Source organism: Stigmatopora argus, chromosome 12, assembly GCF_051989625.1.
Source record: "Stigmatopora argus isolate UIUO_Sarg chromosome 12, RoL_Sarg_1.0, whole genome shotgun sequence".
NCBI classification, from domain to species: domain Eukaryota; kingdom Metazoa; phylum Chordata; class Actinopteri; order Syngnathiformes; family Syngnathidae; genus Stigmatopora; species Stigmatopora argus.
In genome coordinates, this window is record NC_135398.1 from 8,644,942 (window position 1) to 8,671,700 (window position 26,759).

Genomic DNA, 26,759 nt, shown 5'->3' on the forward strand with positions numbered 1-26,759 from the left:
TTTCAGAGACCTTTGTGTTTCCCTTTATTTGTTGCTTTTATTCCACTTTGTACACTATGAAAAAAGACTCACAAAAGTTGCAAAGCAAACCTGAATAATTTTCAATATAAATATGCATTTAAAGAAGAATAAATTAACTGTGTGAAAGAAACAATCGGGTGTTTCTGCATTGTTTCAAGTCTGACGTGCGACATTGTGCAAGAACTCGTTTCGTTGCTCCCCTACGAGCGACTCGGTGCGCATCCTCGCAGCTTCAAGTCCTTCAGTTGGGACCGTGGTCTGTGAACCTCCCGGGCTCGTGTATTTGTCACATACTTTTTAGTATTTTAGCATTTCCTCCGCCGGGAAGATCACATCTGCCTGCCATTCACCGGGCAGTTCTTGACAAAGTCGCTTAGTCCGCTCTTTTGGTTCAAGGACTTGAGGAAGCGAGGGTAGCAGTCTTTTTCCATCAGAGTGTAGATCTTGGCTTGGGCCAGATCGAAACATGACTGGGTGGGATGTTCCACGTTCTCTTTGGTGATCGCTTTCGTGACGTGGTCAAGATTTACCTGTCCAAGGGGCAAAATAAGTTAAGGAATGACGCGATGGGATGTTCGTGTGACCATTTTGGGGGTGTCTGGTGCTCACCTCTCGGGGTGCATCTTCGCTGATGAACTCATCGAAGATTTGCTTGGCCTTTGGGGCCATTTTGGATGGTTTCAAAGTCCTGTAGTCTTCACACGCCAAGTAGAAGGCGATATTTTCCTCGCTGAACTCTGACATGAGAAAAGCTCGAAATAGACACAGCCCATCTAAGAGGAGAGAGAAGAAAAAAAGAGGCATTTTATTTATGGCGCCACCAAGATGAAAAAGCTTAGGTGTAGCTATTATTTTTTCCCTCAGATGAGAGAGACAAAAGAATAGAAGAGAAGAATATTGTAAACGCCTCTCAGGATGATGCAGTGCAATTCCAAAACCATAAAAATAACAATAATATTGGAGCTATAGTTTAAGATATCACTGGGAGTGCCACAGAATATTGAACATTATTATCAGAAGAGCTTTTGTCATAATGTATTAAAACTAGCAAAAAATCAAATATAAAACCAAATATCTTTGTATTTGTCTTTTTCGGCTTGAGATTTTTAACCTTTATTATTCGTTGGGTTATTCTTCAAACAGCTTCAAGCATGTGAAGTGTCATTCACTCTGAGTGTTGAAGTGCATATCATTATTAATAATAGTCCAAAATTAAGTACATTTATATGTATTAAAGACAAAGGAAAAGACAAGGCGATTTAATTTCATTCTCAATGATTATATAATAATAATACAATGTATTTTAATTTGATCTAGGGCTCTATACCAGATGGTGTAACTGTGCCCAGTGACAGTATAGCATGACTTTGCAAAGCTGCACTTACTTTGACTAGACAGCAATTTCTCAAACGAGTCTTGCCATTTCACATGCTCACCAACACTGCAAGACAAAGGAAACATTTCATATAACATTCAGAATAATTTTCCGGCAATTTTCATAGTGTTCCTTTTGGATGAAGTGCATCGACCTTACCTTTGAGTCACAATTTTTTGAGGTTGCACAGGGATGCTGTGATCCGACTTGTGCAGCAAATTTCCAAACAGAGCTTTCAGTTCTTTGGCTCTGTGACAGAAAATAGAGAATAAAACAACAGCAATAAAGGGAAAATGCACATGTACGCAGAGCAGTTGTCATCTGAATATGGAATATTGATCCCTCACCTCTCGAGGCAAGTGACTGGCAGTAGATCGAGTCCTCGGCACATGGTGAGATGTTATCTTAACAGGCAGGCTGTTAGTTGATATTTCCAGGTTTGTGAAGAGCCTGGTCTGGCTGCTTCTTTGCATAAGGGATATGTCTTTGCTGGTCTGAAGGTTGGGTGGGAGAAGGATGTTTTTATAGGGTGGTCCACTCAGTGACATCACTGCTCTAAGCCAATAGAGGAAGAGCAATGTGGGTGGCTGAGGAGGCTTTCCTCCAGACCATAGCCACACTGAACAGCGGGGGTCCATTGTCATAATATAATAAAAACATTTTCTTTATCTTCCTCTACTCTATACGAAACCTCTTTTGTTTCCATTTGCTCAACATATTGTAAATTCATTTCCACACGAGATATTTAATGTTAAACTGAATAGTTTTAGTATACGAACAAGGATTTTTTTTTTATGACTACAACCAATGGGGGTTGGCAGTATTGTTTAAACATGTATTAGAGAGCAGTTAGTGGTTTCAAATAAGTACATAAATGTAAATAAATTAAAGTTAGAGAATTGCATCTGTTTATTCGATGCTAAACTTCCCAGTTTAATAGAATTGGAAATTTACTAATGATTAAACAAATTTCAAAATCACAGCAAAGAAATGAAAAAACATAAATACGACATTGACATACCAAATAGAGACAAAGCAAAGTCCAAAATTGGTCATTATCTTATTTTCACATCAATCAAAACATGGCCAATCACAAAAGAATAATTTCTTTTTCAGTTAATATTCAATTACTCTCTATACATCACATAGTTTTTGCTCTACAGTACAACAGGAAAGGATGAATGAGCATTTCTTTTCCATGGTAGACCGTAGATCAGATAAATATAGACTTAATTCACCGTTGAGCAATGACTGACCAAATCTATTGTTTAGTGCAAGAGACAATCTATTTTGAGCATTAGGCACTATTAGCAGGAAGTCTCACGCAGAGGTCACAGAATCGGAGAAAATGAAAAGGTAGGGTGTCAGATTAAAGCGACTTTTTGAAGGCGTCTGAACAAATTTGATTCATAGAAGAGTAGATTGTATTTTTGTCTTTACTCCTGCTACTTCTGGCAAACGCCTTAAGATGTTCGTCAGTCTAAAAATAATGAGGTGTTCAAACCCTTCTTCGACTGCATCGGGATTTCTGTCAAGTTTCTAGTTTTTTTTCTAATAAATCGAATCCAAAACTTTTGACTATTTTAAACTCATGTCATGGCTACCTGGCTTTCTCGCATCTAGAAATGTTTCTCGTATCTAGAGCTAATTATTTGCTCGAAATTTTCCTTGTATCTCGAGCATCTCATAGGTAGAGCTGCTCGTATGTAGAGGTACCACTGTATGTACTTTCCTAAGCTCTTTGTTCAGTGAATGACGTTGAAAAATAAAATCACGATCACATGGTAAATCCGTGGCGGCCTTGAAAGTCATGTAATTGAACCCGTCTCAGTAGAACAATTTTGAGTCTTTGATTACTTTTCTGTGCAGCCTTTCACCGTGTGCCATTTCCATTTGAAGATGCAACAAATGATATAATAATAATAATAATGATGATCCATCACATTTGTTATCTCACAGGAAAGTGTGCTTTTGTATTATTTGTGCCTTTGGTAGACTCATTTCTTTTTGTGTCCAATAACACTATTACGTTGAATTACACAAAATAAAAAATAACAGGATTTTTAGGTCATAATTATAATCTAGGTTAGACAAGCATCAAGGTGAAAACACATATCAATGAATTACTAGAGCAAACAAAAGATAGAAATATGGCTGAAAAACAGGTCACTGACGTACTTTGTTGTCCTTTGTCGTTTAATCTCAATAAAACTGACCCATATTAGTGGATAAACTCATCATCCATCACCAATGAAGAGATTTCTGTCAATTCCATAAAAGTGGAAAATTATATTATCAATATCTATCAGTCAGGAACACTTTAAATTAAAAGAACACTTTTAAAGCATTAAGATTCCACAGGAGAACCCAGAAAACCACTACTTATATTTCTTTTTATGTTTTGATTCTTTTCACTGGTCAGTTGAATGAGGAACTGTCTCAAAACATTTGGGCAAGGGTGTAGAAATGAGGAAATAGCCATTATTTGTGACTAGGGAAAGCATGGGATTTAAAAAATGATCCCAAAAGCACAACTGGTGACTCATCCAGGAGGTCAAAAAGTTAAGGAACTGCAGGCCTTCTTTTATGCTTTGATTTGTTCATTCATGCATGAGTGGTAGGCACATCCTCGGAAGGATTGCAAGGGTTGCCGAAGCCTATCCGAGTGGCTATCAGGCGAAAGGCAAAATATCAACGGAATCCATTCAAATCAAATCTACAGGCAAACTGAACTTGACCATGAAGTCTCTGACACATTTTGAGCTAAATATATCAAGTGGCTCAGTGTAAGAAGCACCTTTGTAAAAAAAGCACCTTTAGAGCAATGTTCAGGACTCATTGAATTGATGTTTCTGTGTTTTTGTGCCATTTTAAGCAAAACAGGCAAATCTTATAAAACTAGAGGGATGAAGTGTTGTACAATACTTGATGAAGGTTGTGTCGAATTCTTTATCGCATTGCTCTGGGGACAGTCACGACTTCCTGTTACTGTCTTGCGAAAATGATTCGAAGGAACTGCGACCGCCTTGTTTCTGGAAGAGTGGGAAATACTACGGAATTCCCAAATTATGCCTCTATTTCTCATCTGACGTGAGCCAAGATTTAATTTGGAAGGCGGCCAAGACAGAAGCAGTTTCCGCCTCCAGTTTCCAGCATTTCCCCGCCTCCCACTCGCAATATGCGGAACATGTTTTGTCTACAGTAGTGACTCAAAACTAAAAGCTACACCGACATGTCTTCTATTTACTCAACTCTGGGTTTGGGTGGCATGTATGCACAACTTAAGTCGGCAGAAGCCATCTGGACTTGGAATGAGAAGCCAATGTTTGCATATTCAGGATGTTCTCCATCTTGCAGAACAGGTGGAGGCTTACCTGATGCATCCCTACTAAGAAGCCCAGCTCAGGGCTGCATGTGGTGCACACGATGCTATCTGTACATTATCAAATGTCAAATGGACATCTGACATGTGGACTTGCCACAGCGAGAACGACAAATCCATGTTAAGTAGTCAGCTCAAGTATAATGTCCGTTATTGAATGTACAAAAAACAATATAGTAACATGTTTACTCATTCCCGGTAATAGATGTCCAATCCTTTTTGACCGGGAGAGGATAGCAGAGAATGATTGATAATATGAAGGTACACTCAGAATATATATATATATATATATATATATATATATATATATATATATATATATATATATATATATATATATATATATATATATATATATATATATATATATATATATATAGGTGGGATTTAGAATGAGGAAAAATATATATAATAAATGTGTTTAATTTGACCTTTTCATTCACAAATTGTGATTTTCTTCTCTTAAATGATTTTTATGAGATTTTTATAGGTTTGGGGACTCAAACTTGCAGCCTAGGGATGAATTGTCGCCCACGAGGACAAGATTTTGTGGCCCCCATTTGACATCCAACTGAAGGGTTAGTGCTGCCCATGAAAATATTGCAATGGGAAAATGTACAAGGAATTCTTAATTATCATAATTTAATTGAGAGATCCATTTTGGAAAACAATCAATTATTCAAATAGTTTTAAATAAAAACAGAATTTAAAATACATTCTACATGAGAAAAATAAAGCAAGGACTAATAAAATAATTACAAATATTTCTGAACAAAATAAAATACATTAAAAAAATTTAAAATTGAAACAAGCTGGAAAAAAAAGAATAACAAAGACAAATTCAAATAAGAGATAATATGGTGTATTTTGCCTGGGATATGTATTTCTAAATGTATGTTTTGTTTAATACATTCCTTGTGATTTACAGCAATGGACCTCCATTCCATTTAAACTAATTGGGGCTACCAGTCTAAAGGGATTGGACGTGTATTCCCATTAAAGAGTGATTTGAATCTCATTTCTTTTACTAACCACCTCAGCACATACGCTGTAAATAAGTTAAAGAGCACTCCGCTAAGTCCTTCTATGAATTATATCAGTCAGAAACAAAAAAGTGGAATTTTCCAAAGAATTACCCACAGGTGGTTAATAAGTTTGGACTCAGCAGCACAGACACAAATAAGCTTGTCGGGAGGCTGGCAAGGCACCAGCAGGATGTGCGACACAAAGCTAATTGGGTACATTGCCTCAAATGGGCTTGTGTGCAAGAGAAAGCTGATTTATAGGAATCGTCCGCGCCCCTGTATGACACTAATGTGCCCGCTTTTATTCTGAAATATAGCTGCTCGGTGACACAATAGGTTGAGCGGGAGCAAAAGGTGTCAGTAAACAAAGCACGAATTTCACCTTTGAGTGATGAGGGCACAGCCACATCGTCCATATTATCTGCAGTATTTATGAGATTGACTCGCAAAGCATGGTGCTTTCAAACATTTCCTGGACTGAGGTGAAAGCGGAATATTTTGAATCTTGCCAAATAATAATTTGGCTGAAATAGGATTTTGTAATAGAGTTATACTGGAAATTTCTTGATTATACGATAACATCGAATATTTGCTAACATTACAGTCTGCCATGCTTTGATTATGATATTTCGTAGACATTTAACACAATCAGTTACATTTAAAAATTAGGTTTTTGACAGTTTTGTTGCTCAAATATATAGATTTTTTTTTTTTGGGGGGGAAAACAACATATTAAAAAGATGTTGCTTAATTGTTTTGGATTTCGCTTAAATTGATTGGCTTGTTGCTTAGATGGAAATGCTTCCTATGGATTGTATTTCTCAAAGCTGTTTTAACTCTAATCAGGGGTGTTAAATTCAATTTTGTCATAATTAGGCTTTCACTTCGCGAGCCATCATAAGTAAGTGAGATCATAATACACATCATGATCACCTCAAATGATAACACGTACACAACAAATTAAATAATATACACGGTTGAGTAATCAGCAGCCAGTAAAAGTTTAATTTAGTACTTGTAACAAAACGCCTGCAGGAGCTCAATGTTTTCCGAAGTGTCAGTAAATGAGGAGAATGTCTATCTTTACAAGAAATATACGTAGTGAACATTCTAGTTTATTTCCAATGCCGTTAATCATTTCCAAAGAATGTACAAAATGACCCAATATCAGAAGGGTGTGACCTTAAAAAAATCTACAGTAATTGATCCGTAAATGATTTAAAATTAACAGGTTTTGTGACCTACAAGACCCCTAAAATTAACAAGGAAAGGACTGAAAATTGCCTGCCATTGACAATGGTTCACATCCATTTCATTGAGACTGTGAGGACAGTCTGTGAATGTTCTTCTTTCAGTGCCATTGACGCCACTAGACCTTTAATCCATTTTGAATGGAAGGGGCAATTGAACGTTCTTTCACCCCTCCCAGTCAAAATGGATGGAATGAATAGGAAGTGACTGAAAATCCATAGGAAATGACCCATGGAAGAGAAAGAGAGAGCAAAGCATCGCCACTGGAGAAAATGCATTAAATGAATTCTCGAGATTCACCATTACTGTGGCTCTGTTTCATAAAGTACTGATAACTATTTATTTTATTGCATAGTTTTTTTTTTTACCTCCAATTATCATTATACCTTTCTTTTTAACTTAGTGCAGAGTCAGCAAGAAGCCATTCCATTTTAGTAAACAAACCCAATGGAAATGCTAAGGATCGTTTTTCCTTGGCGGACCCCCGCGCTCTCCTGAGTGCTATTTCAATTTGTTTTTGTCGACGTGATTTTGCCCTGCGGCTTGTATTATTTTTGCTGCCAGGCGAGGCCTTAACCAGGATGAACGTTGAAAGCCCATCATTTAAGCACCTGCTCGGCAACGATGGAGTGGAAAAAGGGTTAAAGGCAGGCGCTTTTCTCACAAAGTAAACCTAGGCTGGCCATTAGACTGCAAAACCATGCGCGCAGCATGCTCGGACAACACACGGCGAAGCGTTAAGTAAAGCCTCCATGAAATGGCCACGTCTTGTGTGTGCAGTGGAGGCTTCATTAAGTATCAGTGTCATTTAAATTTCTAAATGAGGGCAGAAAAAAACATGAAAATGCTTCCCAGTGCAATGTAGATCAGAATGACCACCAAGTACAACTAATTAAACTTGTTTATTGAATAGCAATTTGACTGTGCCCATCCAAATTGCGCCAATACCAATTCTGATACTTGGCTTTGTGATATTGGCCAGTGCAGATAGTATACTGAAACCACATTTGAGGACTGGTTTGGAGACCCCTGCCACTGTACTCGGACGTTTCGTCGAAAGACGTTTGGTCGAACGCACGTTTGGTAGAACGGACGTTTCGTCGAAAGACGTTTGGTCGACCGGACGTTTGGTAGAACGGACGTTTGGTAGAACGGACATTTGGTAGAACGGACGTTTGGTCGCCGGGTTGTTACTGTTGATTGAAACCAGCTCTCAAAATTATAATCATGAGAGAGAGTGAGTTTAATATCTAAATATCTAATATCAAAATATCAACAGCAAACTCTGTCATAATTTGACGGCGACCAAACGTCCGTTCTACCAAACGTCTGTTCTGCCAAACGTCCGTTCTACCAAACGTCCGTTCTCCCAAACGTCCGTTCTCCCAAACGTCCGTTCTCCCAAACGTCCGTTCTACCAAACGTCCGTTCTACCAAACGTCCGGTCGACCAAACGTCCGGGGACCAAACGTCCGGGGACCAAACGTCCGGGGACCAAACGTCTTTTGACGAAACGTCCGGTCACGCGCTGTGCCACAGCTTGAACCCTTAATGTAAATCTGTTTCTTTTCATTTTTTCACTCACACAACACGTTATTTGTGTCCCCGTGTTAGTGGTCTCGAATAAAACTGATTCACACAGCATGCCACTTGTACAGTGACAAAGCGATGCTTTTAAACCCACTCAACTCTGCTGAATACCAGCAGGAAGTTATTGTTCCGTGTCTGCTCCCCACACTATAAAAAGCAATTAATTTTCAGAATATTTGCTAACACAGAATCCTTTATGTCCTCAAGCACCAATTTTGTCTCCATTATGGCTTTTAGGAGAATTATGAATCTACGATTGTTAACATTAAAGGTGACAGCTGTTTGTGACACGCTCCCTAATTGTCTACGACAGCAATGACCAAGAACTTTCCCATCTTGTCAAATTCCAGTCATGTGACTGCAAATCTCAGTCAAGTGTGGGAATTGCTCTTTTTCACCCCTGGGATGTCAAAACGCGGAATTTCATTATCATCACTCAGTGAGCTGCAAGCCTTCATCATGCATGTGGAAATTTTACATTTCCACCGGTGATAACTTATTGTTTACGGCTCTTAGGAAAAGCTTTTGTTGGGAGTTACAAGAGGCAAATGTCAAGAAAAGACAAAGTAGAAGATTAATCAGTAATAAGGCTATAAATGAATCTTCTTTAGCAGAGACTCCAAGGTCAAATAAACTCAGCCTGTGTGAAGAAAAGCAATATTCAGGCTTTAGTGTTCTCTTGCACCTCCTCTAGTTCTGCTTTATTAAGACTTCTTCACAGTTTCCAAGCACCGTAAATGGAATTGGGGGTAGTGTTCATGCATAATGTTAAGTTATTACTTATTGAAGTAAATGACTAATTCACAACGGTCTTTGACTCCCTTTAGGTTTTAGAGTCATTGTTAGACTATACACGTCAAGGATTGTACATGTATGAGAAACATCTGCCTGTTACTCAACCACTACACTGTGGCATATTCAATTTCCCTGAGATATCATCAAGTTTGCTGATTATCCAATTAAACTTAATCCATACGTTGCCGAAGGCATGTTTTAAATGTCTTTGATTTTTTTTTTCATTAGGATGGATTTAGGAATCCGTAAGGTTGCTCTGCCATGAATTCCAAAGTTAACACATTAGCTGCCATTGATGGCAAAAGCTGTTCAATCCATTTGAACTGGGAGGAAGCCACCACCCAGTTAAAATGGCAGCCAGTGAGTTTATTCTCCCCAAAAAGGATCTAACTACGGAAAACTATCTGCTTGGACAATCAATGTGTAACATTTGCTCTAACAGTAGATGGCCACATGCACAATTAACCTATTGTATGTGGCCACCACTTGCATTCAAATAAGCAGATAAACTAATAAGGCTAACACAGTACATCTCACTGAGTGACCAACCTTACGTACAAGTCGGAAAAATGCAAACAGCTAAGACTTCCACAGGGAATGACAACTAAAATGAATAAAACTGGGAATTAGCCCATCTATTTACTAAAAGCCATATGGCACGGTGGGCATTGCAGCATGCCTGGTTGCATTTAATAAGAAACGCTTCCACTGAATGTTTCAGTTGTTTTACGTAGTGTTTCCATATTATGTAACAATGTGTTGCGCTTGTTGTGCATCATTATGTTGTACTTTAAGTGAATGTTCTGTTTACATTCATACATATGGATTTAGGCCAGATAGTCCTGCACAGCCTCAAGGTGGGCGAGAATTTTTCCTCCATTTCTAGTTGCACCGGTACACAATGCAATATAACGAGATCATCTGTGATTCCTCTCGTTCTGAGCAGGATTAGCATCACACAATGTCATCGTCAGGATAACACAACTAACCTGTCTAACAATGGTTTCAACCCAACTCACATTCCCTATCTATCGCTTGTATCCATTTAGAGGGAGAACGGGGTTTGTTATACCTTGAGTTGGTTGTCACATTATAGACAAGCTACATTATAACTCAACCACCGGAGGGCAATCTTTTCACAATATCAGTTTTGACATAATCATCATTGTGCTCAGAAATAAGAAGACTTTGTTTTTACTGTAAAGTCACGTATATAACTTTCAGGCAAGAGGCAATTAGATTTTACAGTCAATTTCAAAATTTTGAGGTCCTCACTAAAATATTTATGGGCTTTTTACACAATAGGTTTATAGTCATGAAATTGTTACAATTAAAAAGTATGAGGACAAATGTACTATTTTTTACATTCTCCAGCTAGACATTTGATTGCTAGCTGTTAACTTAGTTTTTACCCCTAATACTCCCCCACACACCCATTAACAAAATAAATAGTTTTGTCACACCATCAACAGTTCATAGGATTTTGTGTTGCGCCACGTCAAAGCTATTTTATTTATTTATACATATTTATATAAATATAACCTTCATTCATTCATTCTCTTGTCTCATTTAACACTAACGGTAAATGTAGTTTGATTCCCATGTTTATTTAGATAAATAATTAAAAATCATAAATCATTTTGATAGAAAATCCCATTTAAATTCCAAGTGACAACCAACCCCATAGTTTGACGATGATTGGTACAAAGTGTCAAGGCGCAGGGCTGTCTTGCTTGATGATAAATCACTGTTTAAATAAAGCAAAAAGGAGTAGAAAAACGAGGATGTCAAAACCAAGCCAAGATATTAAGTTTCCCTCTAATGAATGAATTATTATTCTATGATGCGTTGATCATAAGATATTCATGAAAGACTGACAAATGTGCCATCTCCACTCTCCCCTATTGTTATGCAAAATTCATATGTATGTAAAGCCATACATTTTCCGATTTGCATGATGGATGCACGGACAAAATAAGAATAGCTTACAGTATACAGATAATTTTCACCTTTTCCAAAGTATTTGTTCCCCTGTTACACAAAGGCCTCCATCATGATATGGTCTGTTTTTAAACTAAGTATCTCAGAGTCCCCCTTTATAGGTTTATGGAAAAGAACACCCTCTGCATCTGTATATAATCATGAAAGGTTAACATATACAGTATGTGAGAATATATGGATATTGAGGATGTCCCCCGCCTGCTGCCCATATTTGGCGGAGATAGGCTCCAGCACCCCCAGGTACCCTTGTGCGGTTTAGCGGTTAGAGTTATCCTCACGTTACACATCAGGTTTTTACTTTAGTCTCATTTTTTCACAGTGGCAGTGAGCAAGCAATCCATACATGAAAAACAACCTTTTACAGTATCTCAATGTACATGTCGACCCCTCGCATTCGTGCAAGTAGCCAGTTGGGGGCAGCAAAGAAACATCAATTCGTGCAACCCATTCAGCAACCATCACAACTATCATCACCATCATCATCATCAAAAAAAAGCTTATCACTTGCATGCTAGGAATGTAAAATGTCACTGAATTACCTCTAAAGAGAAAAAAACATTTGAACGACATATTGTTAAGATGACAATATGCACTCAGCACAGGCAAATCACTAAATTCCAAGCCTTGAAAACATTTAGAAGGCTTTTGTGTCACATAATAGGATTGTGTATGCATTTATGCTGTGAGCTGGAGAATTAACATTATGGATGGAAGTTTCATCATATACACACAGTCTTACAAACTAAGCAAATACACAATCCAGCATTATGTGGGGAGAACATAAACAGAAAGGAAAAGTGTGGTCTGTCTTTATGATCAATTTTCTAACCCTGCAAAAAGCCCTGGACATTTTCGAATGCTTTTCTTGCACCTTTCCTCCAGAGGATCTCATCAGCATGCATTGTTCTATAGTCGAAATGGCAAAGTGTAGTGCTTTTATGCTTTATCGCAGTGATATTTGAGGAATGTTATTTCTGTCCTGTCAAAACACATAAAAAAAGTAATATAATAGGGATTAAACTGAATATCGGTTACAGTAATATTTTAAGATAATGTGCATTTTCTGGCAAAAGTATAGCAATCAAACTATTATGCCCAAATACTTAAATGTTAAGCCTCTAGACAACAAGTTTGTGCCTTGTTATTTTAACTTGTTTTTCTTTGCTTCTCGATAGAAAGACTTTTACGTAAATAGAAGCTGATAAAGAAGATCTGCACATGTAAAATAATACCAGAACGTTTAAGCACATTAAGGTTAGCCCCCCTTTAACTCATTGACTGCCAGCCCAGGTTTAAGCATAGTGTTAACAGAATATGTGTTGTGGTAGTAAGCAAAAGAAGAACATGGATATTAAAAGTATAATGCCAGGGAAAGAGTTAATGATGTAAACTTCATTCGAAAAAAATCTCTATTTGTTTACCTTTTTAGCCCAGTGTGCTCTCATGATGTTGATAACAGTGTCAATATTTGTGCAATCAACAACCAAATAATTAGACAAATTAAAAATGCATCTGATAACACAGCCAGTGAAAGTAAATCAATCACACCTTGTGTGATAATGACCAAAAGTGAATCAGTAGTACCTGAAGCTCCCGAGTGTAAATCTCTCTAAAATGAATTCTATAGAGGTGGTCCCAGTTTCAGATGAAATATCTTCTTATACTAAAAAGAAAGCACAAAACAACATATATTACAGACTGCAAGTACATGTATTATTATTTTTGAAGTTAAGGCAGAATGCCAAGTGATTTTCTGACATATTTGAAGAGAATTACAGCCGTACAATGATGGCACCAAAGAAGGCAAACGATTGCCTCACAATGTTCAGTTTTCGAACATATTCATCAGAGCACTTAAGCTAAAAGGGTAATTTCATAAATGGAGATAAAATCCATTAAGGTGAGTTGTTGTTTTTTTCCAAAGAGAATTTCATAGTGTTTTCACTCACAAGGAGCAAGTCAAGGGTGACAAAGGGAAAAAAAAAAGAGTCACTCAATGAGTGGAGGCAGCAAGATCTCAACCCAAGACCTGATCATATTTTGGTGGAGAATTTGTGTGGTTTATAAGCGTGGCCAGCGTGACCTAAATTGTGATGTCCACATCTGTGGATGGCATTTCTCAATCATAATGATATCATTCAAAGCAAATACAAAAAGTGGATTACAAGGTGCAGCAGCCATAAAATACTTTCTTTTCCTAAACTGCGCATCTGATTATATGGTGCATTAGTTAATTTATTAGTATATTTTAATTGGTTTCATAAATAATGAATGCCAGTCTTGAGCACTTTTCCGGAGCAGTATAATACAATTGTACAATTATGCTCCACCAAAATAGGCTTGCGTTCATTAAACATAACAATAATTTGTACTTAAAGGGCACTGATATGAATTATTAAAATGTTAATAAAAACAACATTGAAACAATTAAATAAACAGAACTCAAAGTTCATGTTGGTTACGACTCCTGGGGGATAAGACCCCCCCTAAAGTTATTATTTGTCTACATTTCATAGCATTGGACTCATTGCCTGCATTCACAATGAATTGAATTGAATTGAATGCTTTTATTGTCATTATACAAGCATCTTTCAGTGCCGCTGACAGTGCAGGATATTCAATCCATTTTAACTGGGAGGTCTGGCAGCCTTTTGGATTAAATGTGTGCCCTAAAAATGCTGAAACTTCCTGATTTTTTTTCTTCCTAACATCAACTTTCCATGTTTTAATCTGTTTTATTTGTCTACTTCCCAACAGTCCTTGCTGAAGCTGCCAACTCTGAATAATTATAAATATTAAATATTTTTTAGTGTTATTAGCCATCTGGCGTACTCATAGAACTACCTTCACCCCCACAAATTGAATACTTTAAATTGCAAACCTGAATATTTTTCTGCTCTCTTAGAGGAGGAGCAGCAACCTTGAATCAGTCGATTGCAACGGGGCTTCAAATGTCAGTCGCGGAGGCTGCACAGCGGCTGCACAGCGGCTGCAACTGGGGAGTTCTTTAATGACCACAGGACAAAAATCCACAGTACGTAAAGTCACTGGGGTGTCCCGGCCTGTCGAGGACGTACAAGGACAGAAGACGGCAGCGAGCGAAGGCCGGAGCTCATCGTAATCTACCCTCATGCATGTTAGCTCTCACTCTACCCAGGAGAGCTCTTATGGCTTATCGAGACAGATATGCAGACTAAGCCAGCACTGATTATGTTTAATTAAGAATCACTTGTGAATGCTCTCTGTGGGGGTAACATCTCACAAACAGGGGATAACATGCCATACGGGTCACTTTGAAGCGAGTGGTGGTGGTGTCTTGTTGAAAAGGGAACAGGCTTTCAACATCCAGTAGCTAATTTGACAATTTTAAATGTTATTAAATTTATATCATGGTAATACTCTCTCATATCCTGTATGCTTTGGGCAAGAGGCAGACTGCAATTAATTATACATGGAGCTTTAACAGTTGTTTACACAGTTCTTAATAACCGGACTCATCTATATTTGGTGGATTAATATGGTATGAAAAATAAAAGTGATGGCCTTGATTTCATGGCATCTAAATTGCACAATATTCTTGTAATTGTGCGTTAGCAAGGATCAGTTGATATTTTTCGGGATTCATTTCACGTTACATTAATTCACTTTCTGATCGTCACAAGGGTCGCAAGGGGTGCTGGAGCCTATCCCAGCTGACAACGGGCAACAGGCGGGGGACATCCTGAATCGGCGGCTAGACAACCGCGAAGCACAAGGAAATGGAAAACCATTTACGCTGCCATTCAGGGGGCGTTTAGGGGCAATTTAGAGTGTCCAACCAGCCAAGTGTCCAAACATCCAAACTCCACACAGTGAGGACCGACCGGGATCGAACCCTCGACCCCAGAACTGTGAGGCCGAAGTGCTAACCACTCGACAGCCGGGCCGCCCTTAACGTTCCAAGCCTGCCGCTATTATCAACCAAACAAGAGTCAGGATGCAGGGCAAATTCTGATTGGGTTCTTACTGTGCAATCATATTTTCCATTATGTTCCCTTAAAATAAAATACATAAATTTTAACCGAGATGTAGATGCTGTTGCCTGATATTTTCCATATGCTGGTCAGTTGTCATATAGTTCAAATTGAATGTGTTCGGAAATAAACCAGGAAGCAACTTGTGACCTTCCAGACGTCATAGGCATTACGTGCATAGAATGTGATTGGACAGTAAGCACTCAGAAGCTAAATTTTCTCTGCATTCTGACTCCTGATTGGTTTAGAATAGCGGTAGACTACGCCGTTCGATTGCTGCCACACTTTCTTAACCGTAATGTGAAATACTACAAGTGTAAAACAGGTTCCATGAGCGTAATGTGAAATACTGCATGCATATTAACGTGTTTGAAGTATATTAATGTGTTTGAAGCGTACGCTTGTGACATGCACTTCACTAGCGTTTGCGATTCACTTCATGTTACAAGCCTGACAATCAGGAGCCAGGATGCCGGGCCAAATTCTAATGTGCGTATCACAAACATACACTTTGAACATGTTTTACCCTTGTGGTCATTTACATTACGCATATGGAATGCGTTTTAAGCTTGCGGTGGTTCACGTTACTCTTATGGAATTGTGGCAGCAGTCTGACGCGATTTATATTCAAAAGGGAAAAAAGTAAAAGTTTATTTTTCTTGGCTATTCCAGTAAGATTAAATTTGTAAACATTCGTTTGTTTGTAAATTATAAAGCGTCAACCCACATTAAGATATTCTCCCAGGGAAGTTGACGCTTTTTATGAATTATAGTAGAAATGGGTAATTTTTTTATAACCATGCCTAAAAGTTTTAGTAACCCAGGCCAGGCACATAAAAGTTTGTACATGCTCCCTGTTGTCAAACATGAACAAGGTTCCACTATTTTCTTTAACTCATTTTTGGGCACTGTAATTGTTTTGTTTGTTTTAATTTTTCAATTTTTTAAAGAAGATTGTGACCTAAGTATTTCAATATCAAATTTTTCACACCACCTTTACGTCGCTGAAATATGAACATGAAAAACTTGGGGTTCACGTGACGTAAAAATAAGTAATGTGCTGATCTTTTCTCTTAGGTTTACGACTTATTCTCACACAATTATGTCAATTTCTTAACATTACATGAAAAGCAATCTACGTCACCAAAAGATGTGTCAAAAACTTTCAGTTCACGTTACATTAAAAATAAGCAAAAAAATAACTATAATCTTGTAACATTACAATTCAAATCTTGCAATATTACAATATGCACTCATTGTTCATCATATTTAAATTTTTATCTCGTAATATCACAATATTTCTCTCGGAATATTACAATGCGTGATTTCTTGGCAGGTAATTACCAGCGGCACACCTGACCATCGCTCACGGCAAATCAGTGTGCCTTGGCACACTGGTTGGGAAACACTGCCTTAAAGTGACTTACTAATTCAGGATATCATTTTTAACTCACCCCATCAATTTCCCAAGGATTTCCGAGGAGGAGGTTGAGAGCTGAAGATGTCATAGTCAGCCTGCGTGTCTTTTGTGCTTATCCATCCGTGAAATAAAGCCACGACAAGTTGGTGTTTCTCTCCTCTTCTCTTCTTTTCTCTCCTCTCCTGAGTGTGGAGAGGACAGATGACCAGTGACAGATAGAGCAGAGTCAATGTTATCAACTCTGTCACATACTCAATCATGATGATTAACTGAGTAACAATGTCATGTCACACTATCAGGTGAGGCGCTCATTACTGAGCTTTTCCCTTTGGTGTTAGACTACGACTAGATTAGGCGGCAGGTGCTCCCTTTTCACCGTGCGGCAAAGGACGAACAAGGCCAAACAAAAAAAAACATTTATTTACACTTAAATGTCGGCAGCAAAAGGCCCAGGGGAGGTCAAAACAAACAAAGTGGGGGCATTGTATCAATTTAACTTCTTGGAAGCAAACACAGGTATCTTGTGCGATTCCCTATACATGAAAAAAATGTTCAGTAACCCGTAGCCAACTATGGGAAATAAAGGGGACACACTGAATAGGTTGCCAGCCAATCACGGACAACCATTCGCACACACATTCATACATGTGTACAATTTGGAGTGGTTAATCAACCTACCATATTTTTGGGGGGGTTGGTGGAAGGGTACACGGTCGATTGGTCTCCGGTCTTTTGGTCGCCCGGAAGTTATTGATAATTTCCATTTAAATCGTTGCTCAAATTCCCTAAATACAAACTGCGAATTACTATTTAGTCATACTTAATGCCCTAGTAATTATTAGGCTAAAGAAAAGCTCAAAATTTCCCGGACTTTTATTGTTTTTTGTTGGAGAACTTGTTAAGACCCTGACTGACGCTTCTTAAAGGGACAACGCATGTACATACAAACTCTTATACACTCACACGTCGGCTCAGTGAAACTGCTCATGGCCATTGTTGGCTTTTATTGATGCATAGACCGTGTTGTTTTGTCGGTCTTTTGCTCGCCGGTGTTTTGGTCGCCGGTCTATTGGTCACCCGTTGTCGCGGTCGGGGCGACCAAAAGACCGCGACCAAAAGACCGGCGACCGACCAAAAGACCGGCGACCAAAAGACCGGCGACCAATCGACCGCACACGGGTAGAAGGAAGCCAGAGTACCCGGAGAAAACCCACGCAGGCACAGGGAGAACATCCAAACTCTAGACAGCAGAAGGTTGCAACCCACGGTGATTAAACCCTTGATCTCAGAACTGTGAGGCTGACAAAGTAAAAAAGAGTTGATCTTCAGAAAATAATTGTAATTAAAAGGTAAAATGAGTCCCCATTGAAAGAACAAATGCATAGCACATGATAATTAATGTCAAAGAAAGTGCTTTAAAAAGCAAATTCATTATAAAAGTAGAGCATTCCTAAATCTCCAAGTAGGAATGGCAGCGTTTAAGAGCGATTTGCCCTCCCATTTGTCAGCATGTTGGGTGTTCTTTTAACAGTTAAATCCGACAATGTTGCGTTGAGCTAAAGAAAAGAAGAAAGTCGGCCAGTGAAATGAAACAGCCATTTCTGAAAATCAGCCAATTTGTCTCCATTTGCCCATTAGAAGCGCCTGTGAGCATCCCTGTGATCCATTCAGCTGACGTCTCTGTGTGAAGACGACTTCATTGAGCCACAAAGACGGATGTGACACACGGGCGGGCGTTTGCATCTCCTTGCAGATGTGTAGTGGGGATAAAGTGGGGAAGGAAAGTGAACGTTGGTCAGAGTGTGTAAAAGTCACCAGAAGTGAGAGTAATGAATCCAGAGAGAGGAGCAGACATCTCTTTCATCTTCAGGAAGAGTTGAGTCGCGCTTTCTTCATCATCTGAAAAAAAGTGCATGCTTATGGTACAGATGCATTTAGCTTCAGAAAGGAAAGACAAGTCTTTCTTTGAAGATCTTAAACCTCCTGGTTAGCATTCTTGACTGGCCTTCATTGTTTTGAAGCTGATGAGAAAGCAGCGGACACCCAAGCTCCAAACGACGGGGGAAAGAAACACATTTTCCCCCCTGCAACTATCTTTCTTATTGCCTTTGATTAACGAGTGCCGAAATTAAGGACGAAAGCGTCAAATGGCAAAATTGGATGCCTGCGCTAGGACTCAGTTGTCAAGGTAACAGAAATGAAGCAATGCGAGGAACTTCGCTGTGCTCTAAATCTTGAGGAATGAATATATATATGTTCCCTATTTCATTCATTATGTGAAACCACTTATCCTCACAAGGGTTGCGGGAGGTTCTGGAGCCTATCCCAGCTAACGACGGGCACCAGGCGGGGGACACCCAGAATTGGTGGTCAGCCAAACGCAGGATGCAAAAAGTCCGACAAACCATTGATTCTCACATTCAAAGACAATTCTGGGTTTTCAACCTGCTTACCCTGCATTTTTGGGGGGATCTGGAAGGAAACTGGATTATCCGGAGAAAACCCAAGCAAGCCTGGGGAGAACATGCAAACTCCACACCTGGAATCGAACCCTCGACTCCAGAATTATGAGGCCGACACGTTAACCACTTTCCCGCCAGACTGCCTCATTCATTCATTTATATATAGTATATATAGTATATATTTACACGAAAATTATCAATGATTCAAAGAATGCCACCTGATGGTGTAGAGGTTCACTCGCCAGACTTCAGTGCGTTCAATTCTGCAGACTCCCACACTGCAAAGAAGCGTCACCGTAAGTCATTCGTTCCATCAGCAATGAAACAAAAACTCCAGAGTCACTGGTTGATGTTTAGATAAATTGGAATCATCATGCTTCTCGGCCTGTTCTGAAAGGAAATTGCACTATTGGATTGGATTGGATAACTTTATTCATCCTGTATTCGGGAAATTTCATTGTGACAGTAGCAAGAAAAGGCATAGTTATAAGTTAGACAGTACAGTCGCAACTTTGCTTAAAACCACGACTAGTTAAAACTATTGATTTGTGTTACCTTATTTTTCTATAATTTGTCTATGCTGCGGTGACTTCCCCCCATAAAGAATGAATAAAGGACTAGTATTCTATTTTGTGAGGAAACTTTTTACCGTAACCACCTGTTAAAGGATTTCTTATGAGAATTTATCAGATAGATTATGGCTCTTTTCCACCTGTCTCATTAGCATAATCGTGTAACATTAATTCCTTATTGTTGCAAATTTCCAATTGGAAAATATCCTACTGTGTAATTGACTTGTATTACCACTCACCGTTGGTTTGTGCGATAGAATTTGACAGGCAGTAAGAGTGTGTAGGATAATTAAAGTCCTTCTTACCAAATAATAAAACGTAAAAATACAAAAATAGCTAAATCAGAGAACAAAGGTTCCTCTCATTTAGGCTAGAAGGGCCTACTAATTCCTGAATAACATGCAAGACAAAAGCAGACAAAAGCACCATGACATAAAAAAAATAACAAAAGTTGACAACTCAGAGCTGTGTTGAGGGAAAGTAGGAGCAAGGACGGCCACCAGGAAGTAGCCAGATCCTACAGGAACAAACCCAAACATACACAAAAAATAAAAAATAAAAACCCAGACAGATGTCCGATTGCAGCAGAACAAAACACAACAAGAGAAATAACTGCAGTGGTTAAAGGGAAATAAAAGACCTTGTAAAAATGACCTTCAATGTAAAGACTGTTCCTGAAAGAATTGAATATGCAAATACTAAATTGCTTAGAGCCTTGATAATGAAGAAAACAATGGTTAAAGCATAATAAAAAATGGCAGAGCTTATGAGCCATTGTTGTGTAACTGTGATGTCAATTATACGCACGATCGACAGCACTCAAAAGCCATAGAAAATAGTCCTACATTCTTATATAGTGAGAACTCTACCTATTCAATCTTTTGCTGTCTTTCTCTTTTCTTCATCTGACAGACATCTCTTGCATCGCTTAAGTTGTGCAGCCATTTCCCCGATAACCACTTAAACTCAACGTTTTTCCATACAGCTTAAAGCTAAGCACTGTGGCATTTGGTTACTAGATTTCTCTTTTTCTTTCTGTGGTGGTCAGGAAAAAAATCTGTGTATAAATTAACTAGGAATGGCACGGCTCTTAACTCTGTATATGCGCCCATGGAACAAGTAATGCCATATAATCTACAATATTATGGAATCAGAGTTGAGTAAAAAAAAAATATTCCGCCAAAACTTTGCAAGTTGCAACCCAAAAATAAAACTGTGAGCAAAAAAAAAGATCTGCTTCTCATGTCCAGTACCTCACAACCTATATTTCTGACAGTATTCAATAAAGTTTGTCCGCTGCCCATAAAACTGAATAAGATTGCAGACATTAGAGCAGATCGAAGGCTAAATATTTTCCCCACAAACAGGGTGGTGGGGTCGTGGACCTTTTTTTTCTTGACGGAGCTATCAAAATACTATTTTTTTTAAAGCCCTGATTACTGTGGACATGGTCTAAAGGACGCTGATATAGATTGCCTCCAGTTTTGGCCGCTCCACTGGCCTGACGTCCAAATTGTCTTCAGATAAAAATACCTCCACCTGAACAATGTAGGAAAGCTTTCAAGAGACTAACACTTCCTGACTTTTTTTCCTACTTGTGTTTCTCATCACTATTACACACCAGAAAACAAAGTTCTCAGCTTTTTCAGTGTATTAAACATGATTCCCTACACGAGGATGCACATGCTAAAAAAAACAAAAAAAAACCCAAAACAAAATAAAACATGTTTTCCATTTTTTTGCACTGGGAGCAGATAAATAATCGCTTTTGAGGTGCGCATCCCCCAAACGGGGACTTCGTTGGCATCCGCTCTGAGGTGAACAATAAACAAAGAAAAAAAAAAGAAAAAAACAAGCAAACGAACAGACGTTTTACATTTTTCTGGAAATGTGAATTGGTTTAGTCAGATATTTATGCAAACAAACACTACATGCACTGCAGAACACTAACAGCTGCACCAATGAGCTACCTTGGCTGGTCCATCAACATTGAAGACTATTATATTAGGTGTTACCTGCCTGTGTGTCATCCAAATGATTCACAGGGTTATTTCAGTATATTAAGCTCCTAAATTATAAACTGAACTTCATAAAGCGTCAACCCACATTAAGATATTCTCCCAGGGAAGTTGACGCTTTTTATGAATTATAGTAGAAATGGGTATAGATTTTATACCCATGCCTAAAAGTTTTAGTAACCAAGGCCAGGCACATAAAAGTTTGTACCTGTTGTCAAACATGAACAAGGTTCCACTATTTTCTTTAACTCATTTTGGGGCAAGTAATTGTTTTGTTTGTTTTAATTTTTCAATTTTTTCATTTTTTAAAGAAGATTGTGACCTAAGTATTTCAATATCAAAATTTTCACACCACCTTTATGTCGCTGAAATATGAACATAAAAAACTTGCGGTTCACGTGACGTAAAAATAAGTAATGTGCTGATCTTTTCTCTTAGGTTTACGACTTATTCTCACACAATTAGGTCAATTTTTTAACATTACGTGAAAAGCAATTTACGTCACCAAAAGATGATGTGTCAAAAACTTCCAGTTCACGTTACATTAAAAATAAGCAAAAAAATAACTATAATCTTGTAATATTACAATTCAAATCTTGTAATATTACAATATGCAGTCATTGTTCATCATATTTCAATTTTTGTCTCGTAATATCACAATATTTCTCTCGGAATATTACAATGCGTGATTTCTTTCTAAATACTTATACAAACAAACACTGCATGCAATGCTGAACACTAACAGCTGCACCAATGAGCTACCTTGGCTGGTCCACCAACATTGAAGACTATTATATTAAGTGTTACCTGCCAGTGTGTCATCCAAATGATTCACAGGGTTATTTCAGTATATGAAGTTCCTTAGAGAATCTGACTGGGGAATCGGAAAGGCTAAAAAGAAGAAAGCCCGGTGCCAATCTTGGCAGTATTAACTGTGAATATTCGAATAATTCTGGAGTAAATTGAAATTGGGAGCGGTGATGAAACGACAGAACATGAGCACTGTGGTCTCTCAGCAGCAGTGAACACTCAAAGCTGCTGCATTTACAACAAGCTGCGGGCGACTCCATAGAGAAAAGAGGAAAAAAAGAATAACATTGCAAGTCAGATAAAAGTGCTCAAATGTTGACAGCTGATTCTATGTATTTATCCTATGATAAGGAGTTCATGATCAGTGTTGGTGGTCCCTGAGTAGAAACATAAAATGTTTTTTTTGTATTCTTTAACTGCTTTATCTCTTTATCTGGGCTCATTCAAAAGTTTAATAGGTTACAATACTAAGAAGTAAAGCAGGGTTTCATCTACGTCTGCTTGATTTATTCCCTACAGCAAGATTGTTAGCGCTAGATATTGGAATCATATAAAGACCATTGCCCCGAACAAAGGCTAAAGGTGGTCTACAATGGTTCAGAATGTGTCAGAGCTTGATGGGAAATGTGAAAGAATGATGTGATTCCATTGGTCTAGAACAATCCCAGAATCATTTGTCATCCTCAGGAACTATAGAAATACTGCTGCAGGGTACAGCTTGAGTAAGAATCTTGCCACTGTGTTAAAAAGGGCCAAAAAGATTCCAGGTGGTGAAGAACCAACTTAAAAGAAAAAAATGCCTTGAAATAAAGTAACCGATCTGATGGATTAAGTTTAAGATTTCGTGTGCTTGTTCTTTTTTTTCTTTTTTTTTCAATTATCAAGAGGGCAAGGCGCAGTGGGATGGGTTTGCACAGTTAGTCCAATCCTCGGGGGGTTACACCTTTCTGTAAGGTCTTTCCAAGATCTTCCTGTGTCTGCGTGGGTTTTCTCCAGGGACTATGGTTTCCTCCCTCATTACGAAAACATTCATTGTAGGCTGGTGGAACACTCTAAATTGACCCTGTGTATAAATGTGAGCGTGAATGATTGTTTGTCTAATTCTGCCCTGCGATTGGCTAGCAACCAATTCAGGGATTGGGTCCAGCACCGCAGCTTAATGGCAAATGAATGGATGAAAAATTATTAGGATGTCTCACTTCCCTTATGAAAGTTTAGAACATGTAACGTGTGTGTCTGTCTATGACTTGAAATATCAATAATGCAATTTAAAAACATTCCAGACTTAACTCAATACTTTGAGTGATGTGAATCAGGGTAAAATAATAAATACATTATACTAAATGCAATATCAGCATACAGAATATCAGTGTCAGGGCAAAACTTTTTTTTTTAAACATGATAACATCAAATAGGATATCGACCATCATAAAACAAATCTTCCCTGCATGTGTCAACAAAGCAATATATAGATTGTTGCCCTCGAGGATGGACCTTTGTGTCGTAAAAGCAAATGAAGTAACTGATTAGATGGTTCAGAATAATACGGTCCTGGCCATTTGCTTCTTGCTATCAGCCATAATCAACACCATCATCTTCTTTCATTTGGCGAGCTGTGAGCTGCACAATAAAATGCTGAAGATCACTTCCTCGCCTTGATTAACAACAACAGAGGCTTGTGGATTTACATAAAATCTCTTCCACAACGAGTAATTTTGCTGCACGTGGCGAGGTAATACAGAGCGAAGGTTGCCATTCTTCACCCCACCCGCTCATTATTGCTCGGGCGCTAATGACAGTGAGGATCAAGGAGCTGTATGCAGATCAAAAGAGGAGATGGAGAGGATTTACAATGCTTCGCAGTTCCCCGAAACGCACGGCATAAACAGGAGAGCGCCTGGGGTTCGCACCACTCGGGATTCGAGATTTAGTCTCCTGATTCGACGTCATCCTCTTTTAACTCGCAGCATTAAAGAGGGAGCGAGCCGAATTCCCGCAGAGGGCCACCGGAGTTCCAACCTACAACATCTAAGAGGGCTTTTTTAAGAAACACTTGTTTTTGCTTGTACACAGAAAGTAAGCGCTCTGTGCTCTCATCACCTCAGGAAAACTCGAAGTGTGCTTTAAGTGGCTCTTGAGGGCAACTATAAATGATCGTCCATTCATCTTGGGAGAGCTCGTCGTCTTGCGAAAGCGATTGTTTTAACAGATAATCAAGGCTTTTATTCATCTGTATATATGGCTATCTGATATAATGTTACTTCGCAGGCGGTGGCATATAGCACGTGCAATGCCTGGCAACGATTGGAGGACATTTCATCATCTCATTAAGATCTTGGCTACCGCCGTCCTCTTCCCCCATTTCAGATGTTTACCCCTCAAAACACAACCTAATCTTCTTAAATTCTAAAAAGCCATGCTTTCCTTTCCCTTTGGGCGACAATGTAATTGCAGCAAAACAAAATACTTTTAATGTGGTCTGACTAGTACTTGGCCAAGTCCAAATAGCGAGTAAAGGGTTATAGGAGTCCCCTAAATGCGTATATATGTCCCAGGTGGTGTTTGCAGGAAATGGGTGCCCATTCTGTGTGCTGTATTTTTAATGGTATTAATGCACCAATTCTCAAGCAAACAATTAGTACGGTTCATTTGTTCAGCATTGTTGGCTGCCTGGAGCCCCGCAGCACTTTCTGCACTCCCCGATCACATTAATCAAACTGTGGCTCCCTCATAAAAAAGCATCTGAAGACCGTTTTGTGATTAGGTGGGAAAAAGCTCTTTAATAAAAGCCATTGGGCTCAGCACTTGCAGTCCTGGGGGAACGTCGGAAAGCAGAAGCTGCCATATCTGGACGGACGGTAATCTCACAGTTGGGGACCTGGCGGCCAATTATTGGGAGGAAAGCAGCATATCCTCACGTAGCTTAGAAAAAGCCGAGCTGGATGTAGTAATTACGCCTCAAAATCACCAGCCATTGATCTCTCTAAATGTGTTGTTCGGCAGCAGAATAAATGAGCAGATGAAGATTGCGCGGTCGGTCCGAGGTCTGGAGTTGCGGCAAAGTCATGTTGCTAATCGTGGGTTGGTGACAAATCTCACCTCCAGTGAAAACAAACTACCTGAATGCCCTTTGAAAGTTGTTGCCCACTCGCTTGCCGGGCTGTCTCTTCAATTAGGAGAGAATTCACCACAGCGGAGCAGCAAAGACTTCAACTTAACTGGGTCACAGTAAATCCAGTCATATGGCCCGTGCAGGCACATCGTGTCTTTTTGCTTGTGGACCGAGTAATGCCACTGAGCTTTAGATCAGGGCCGCACACACGGAGTCACACACATACACACAGAATCAGGGCAAGTCAGGTTCAGATAACCTGAGGAAGGGCAGAAAGATGCAAGCAATGACTTTTACTCTCTTTTAACATTCTGCTTCAATCTGCCCTCTGCGAGCGGGCTAGCATTATCACTGTCGCCACGGTTAACTCCCGTACATTTGCGCTTGGTGGGAATAAGTCATTTCGGAACTGATTGAAATCAACAAATTGCATTTGCTGCATCGCTTCTTTTGCCTTTAGGTGGTCACGGGGGGTTAATAACTTGTAGGGGTGCTTCTTGTTTTAAGAAAAACCTATTTTCAAGAATAATTGATTTACTAGTTTGCTGGCATTGGCTAATTTAATATTTTCTTGAAGAATATGCCTGAAGAATAAAGCAATAAAACCAACATTGAAACAGATGACGAGATTAGGTTCTCTTTTTTGTGACTTCTGGACATGGTATACATTTCATATACTACTACACTATTCTCAGGAGTATTCGGGTTTCAGTCTAATTCTCTAGCTTTGGATTGCCCTCCATTGTAAAGGTTAAATCCATGAGTGGATTTGCTGCAAGCTCTGGAAACAAAACCTAACAACTTTGACACAAGTTTAATGGTTTGTGTATTATACTTACATGCTATTCTGGACCTTCTAAAGCAGACCTGGGCAAATAATTTCAGAAAGGGCTGCAGTGGGGGTAGGTTTTT

The 26,759-nt window shown here is 38.9% G+C and overlaps 1 protein-coding gene across 5 annotated transcripts; it reads right to left on the minus strand.

Annotated features, from left to right (window-relative positions):
- Positions 1 to 26,759, minus strand: LOC144085841 (regulator of G-protein signaling 5-like). 5 transcript variants are annotated; one of them, XM_077615503.1, is made up of 9 exons: positions 19,554 to 19,617; positions 16,908 to 17,055; positions 14,322 to 14,445; positions 13,025 to 13,103; positions 1,744 to 1,890; positions 1,556 to 1,645; positions 1,407 to 1,462; positions 631 to 794; positions 1 to 551 (listed from the first exon to the last, which is right to left on the minus strand). In XM_077615503.1, exons 5-9 carry the CDS (start codon positions 1,785 to 1,787, stop codon positions 351 to 353), a joined length of 555 nt encoding a protein of 184 aa, XP_077471629.1. In that variant the 5' UTR covers positions 1,788 to 1,890; positions 13,025 to 13,103; positions 14,322 to 14,445; positions 16,908 to 17,055; positions 19,554 to 19,617; the 3' UTR covers positions 1 to 350. The 5 variants fall into 5 exon arrangements, with proteins under 5 accessions (XP_077471629.1, XP_077471627.1, XP_077471625.1 ...); XM_077615501.1 differs by lacking the exons at positions 14,322 to 14,445; positions 19,554 to 19,617 and adding an exon at positions 26,687 to 26,759; XM_077615499.1 differs by lacking the exon at positions 14,322 to 14,445.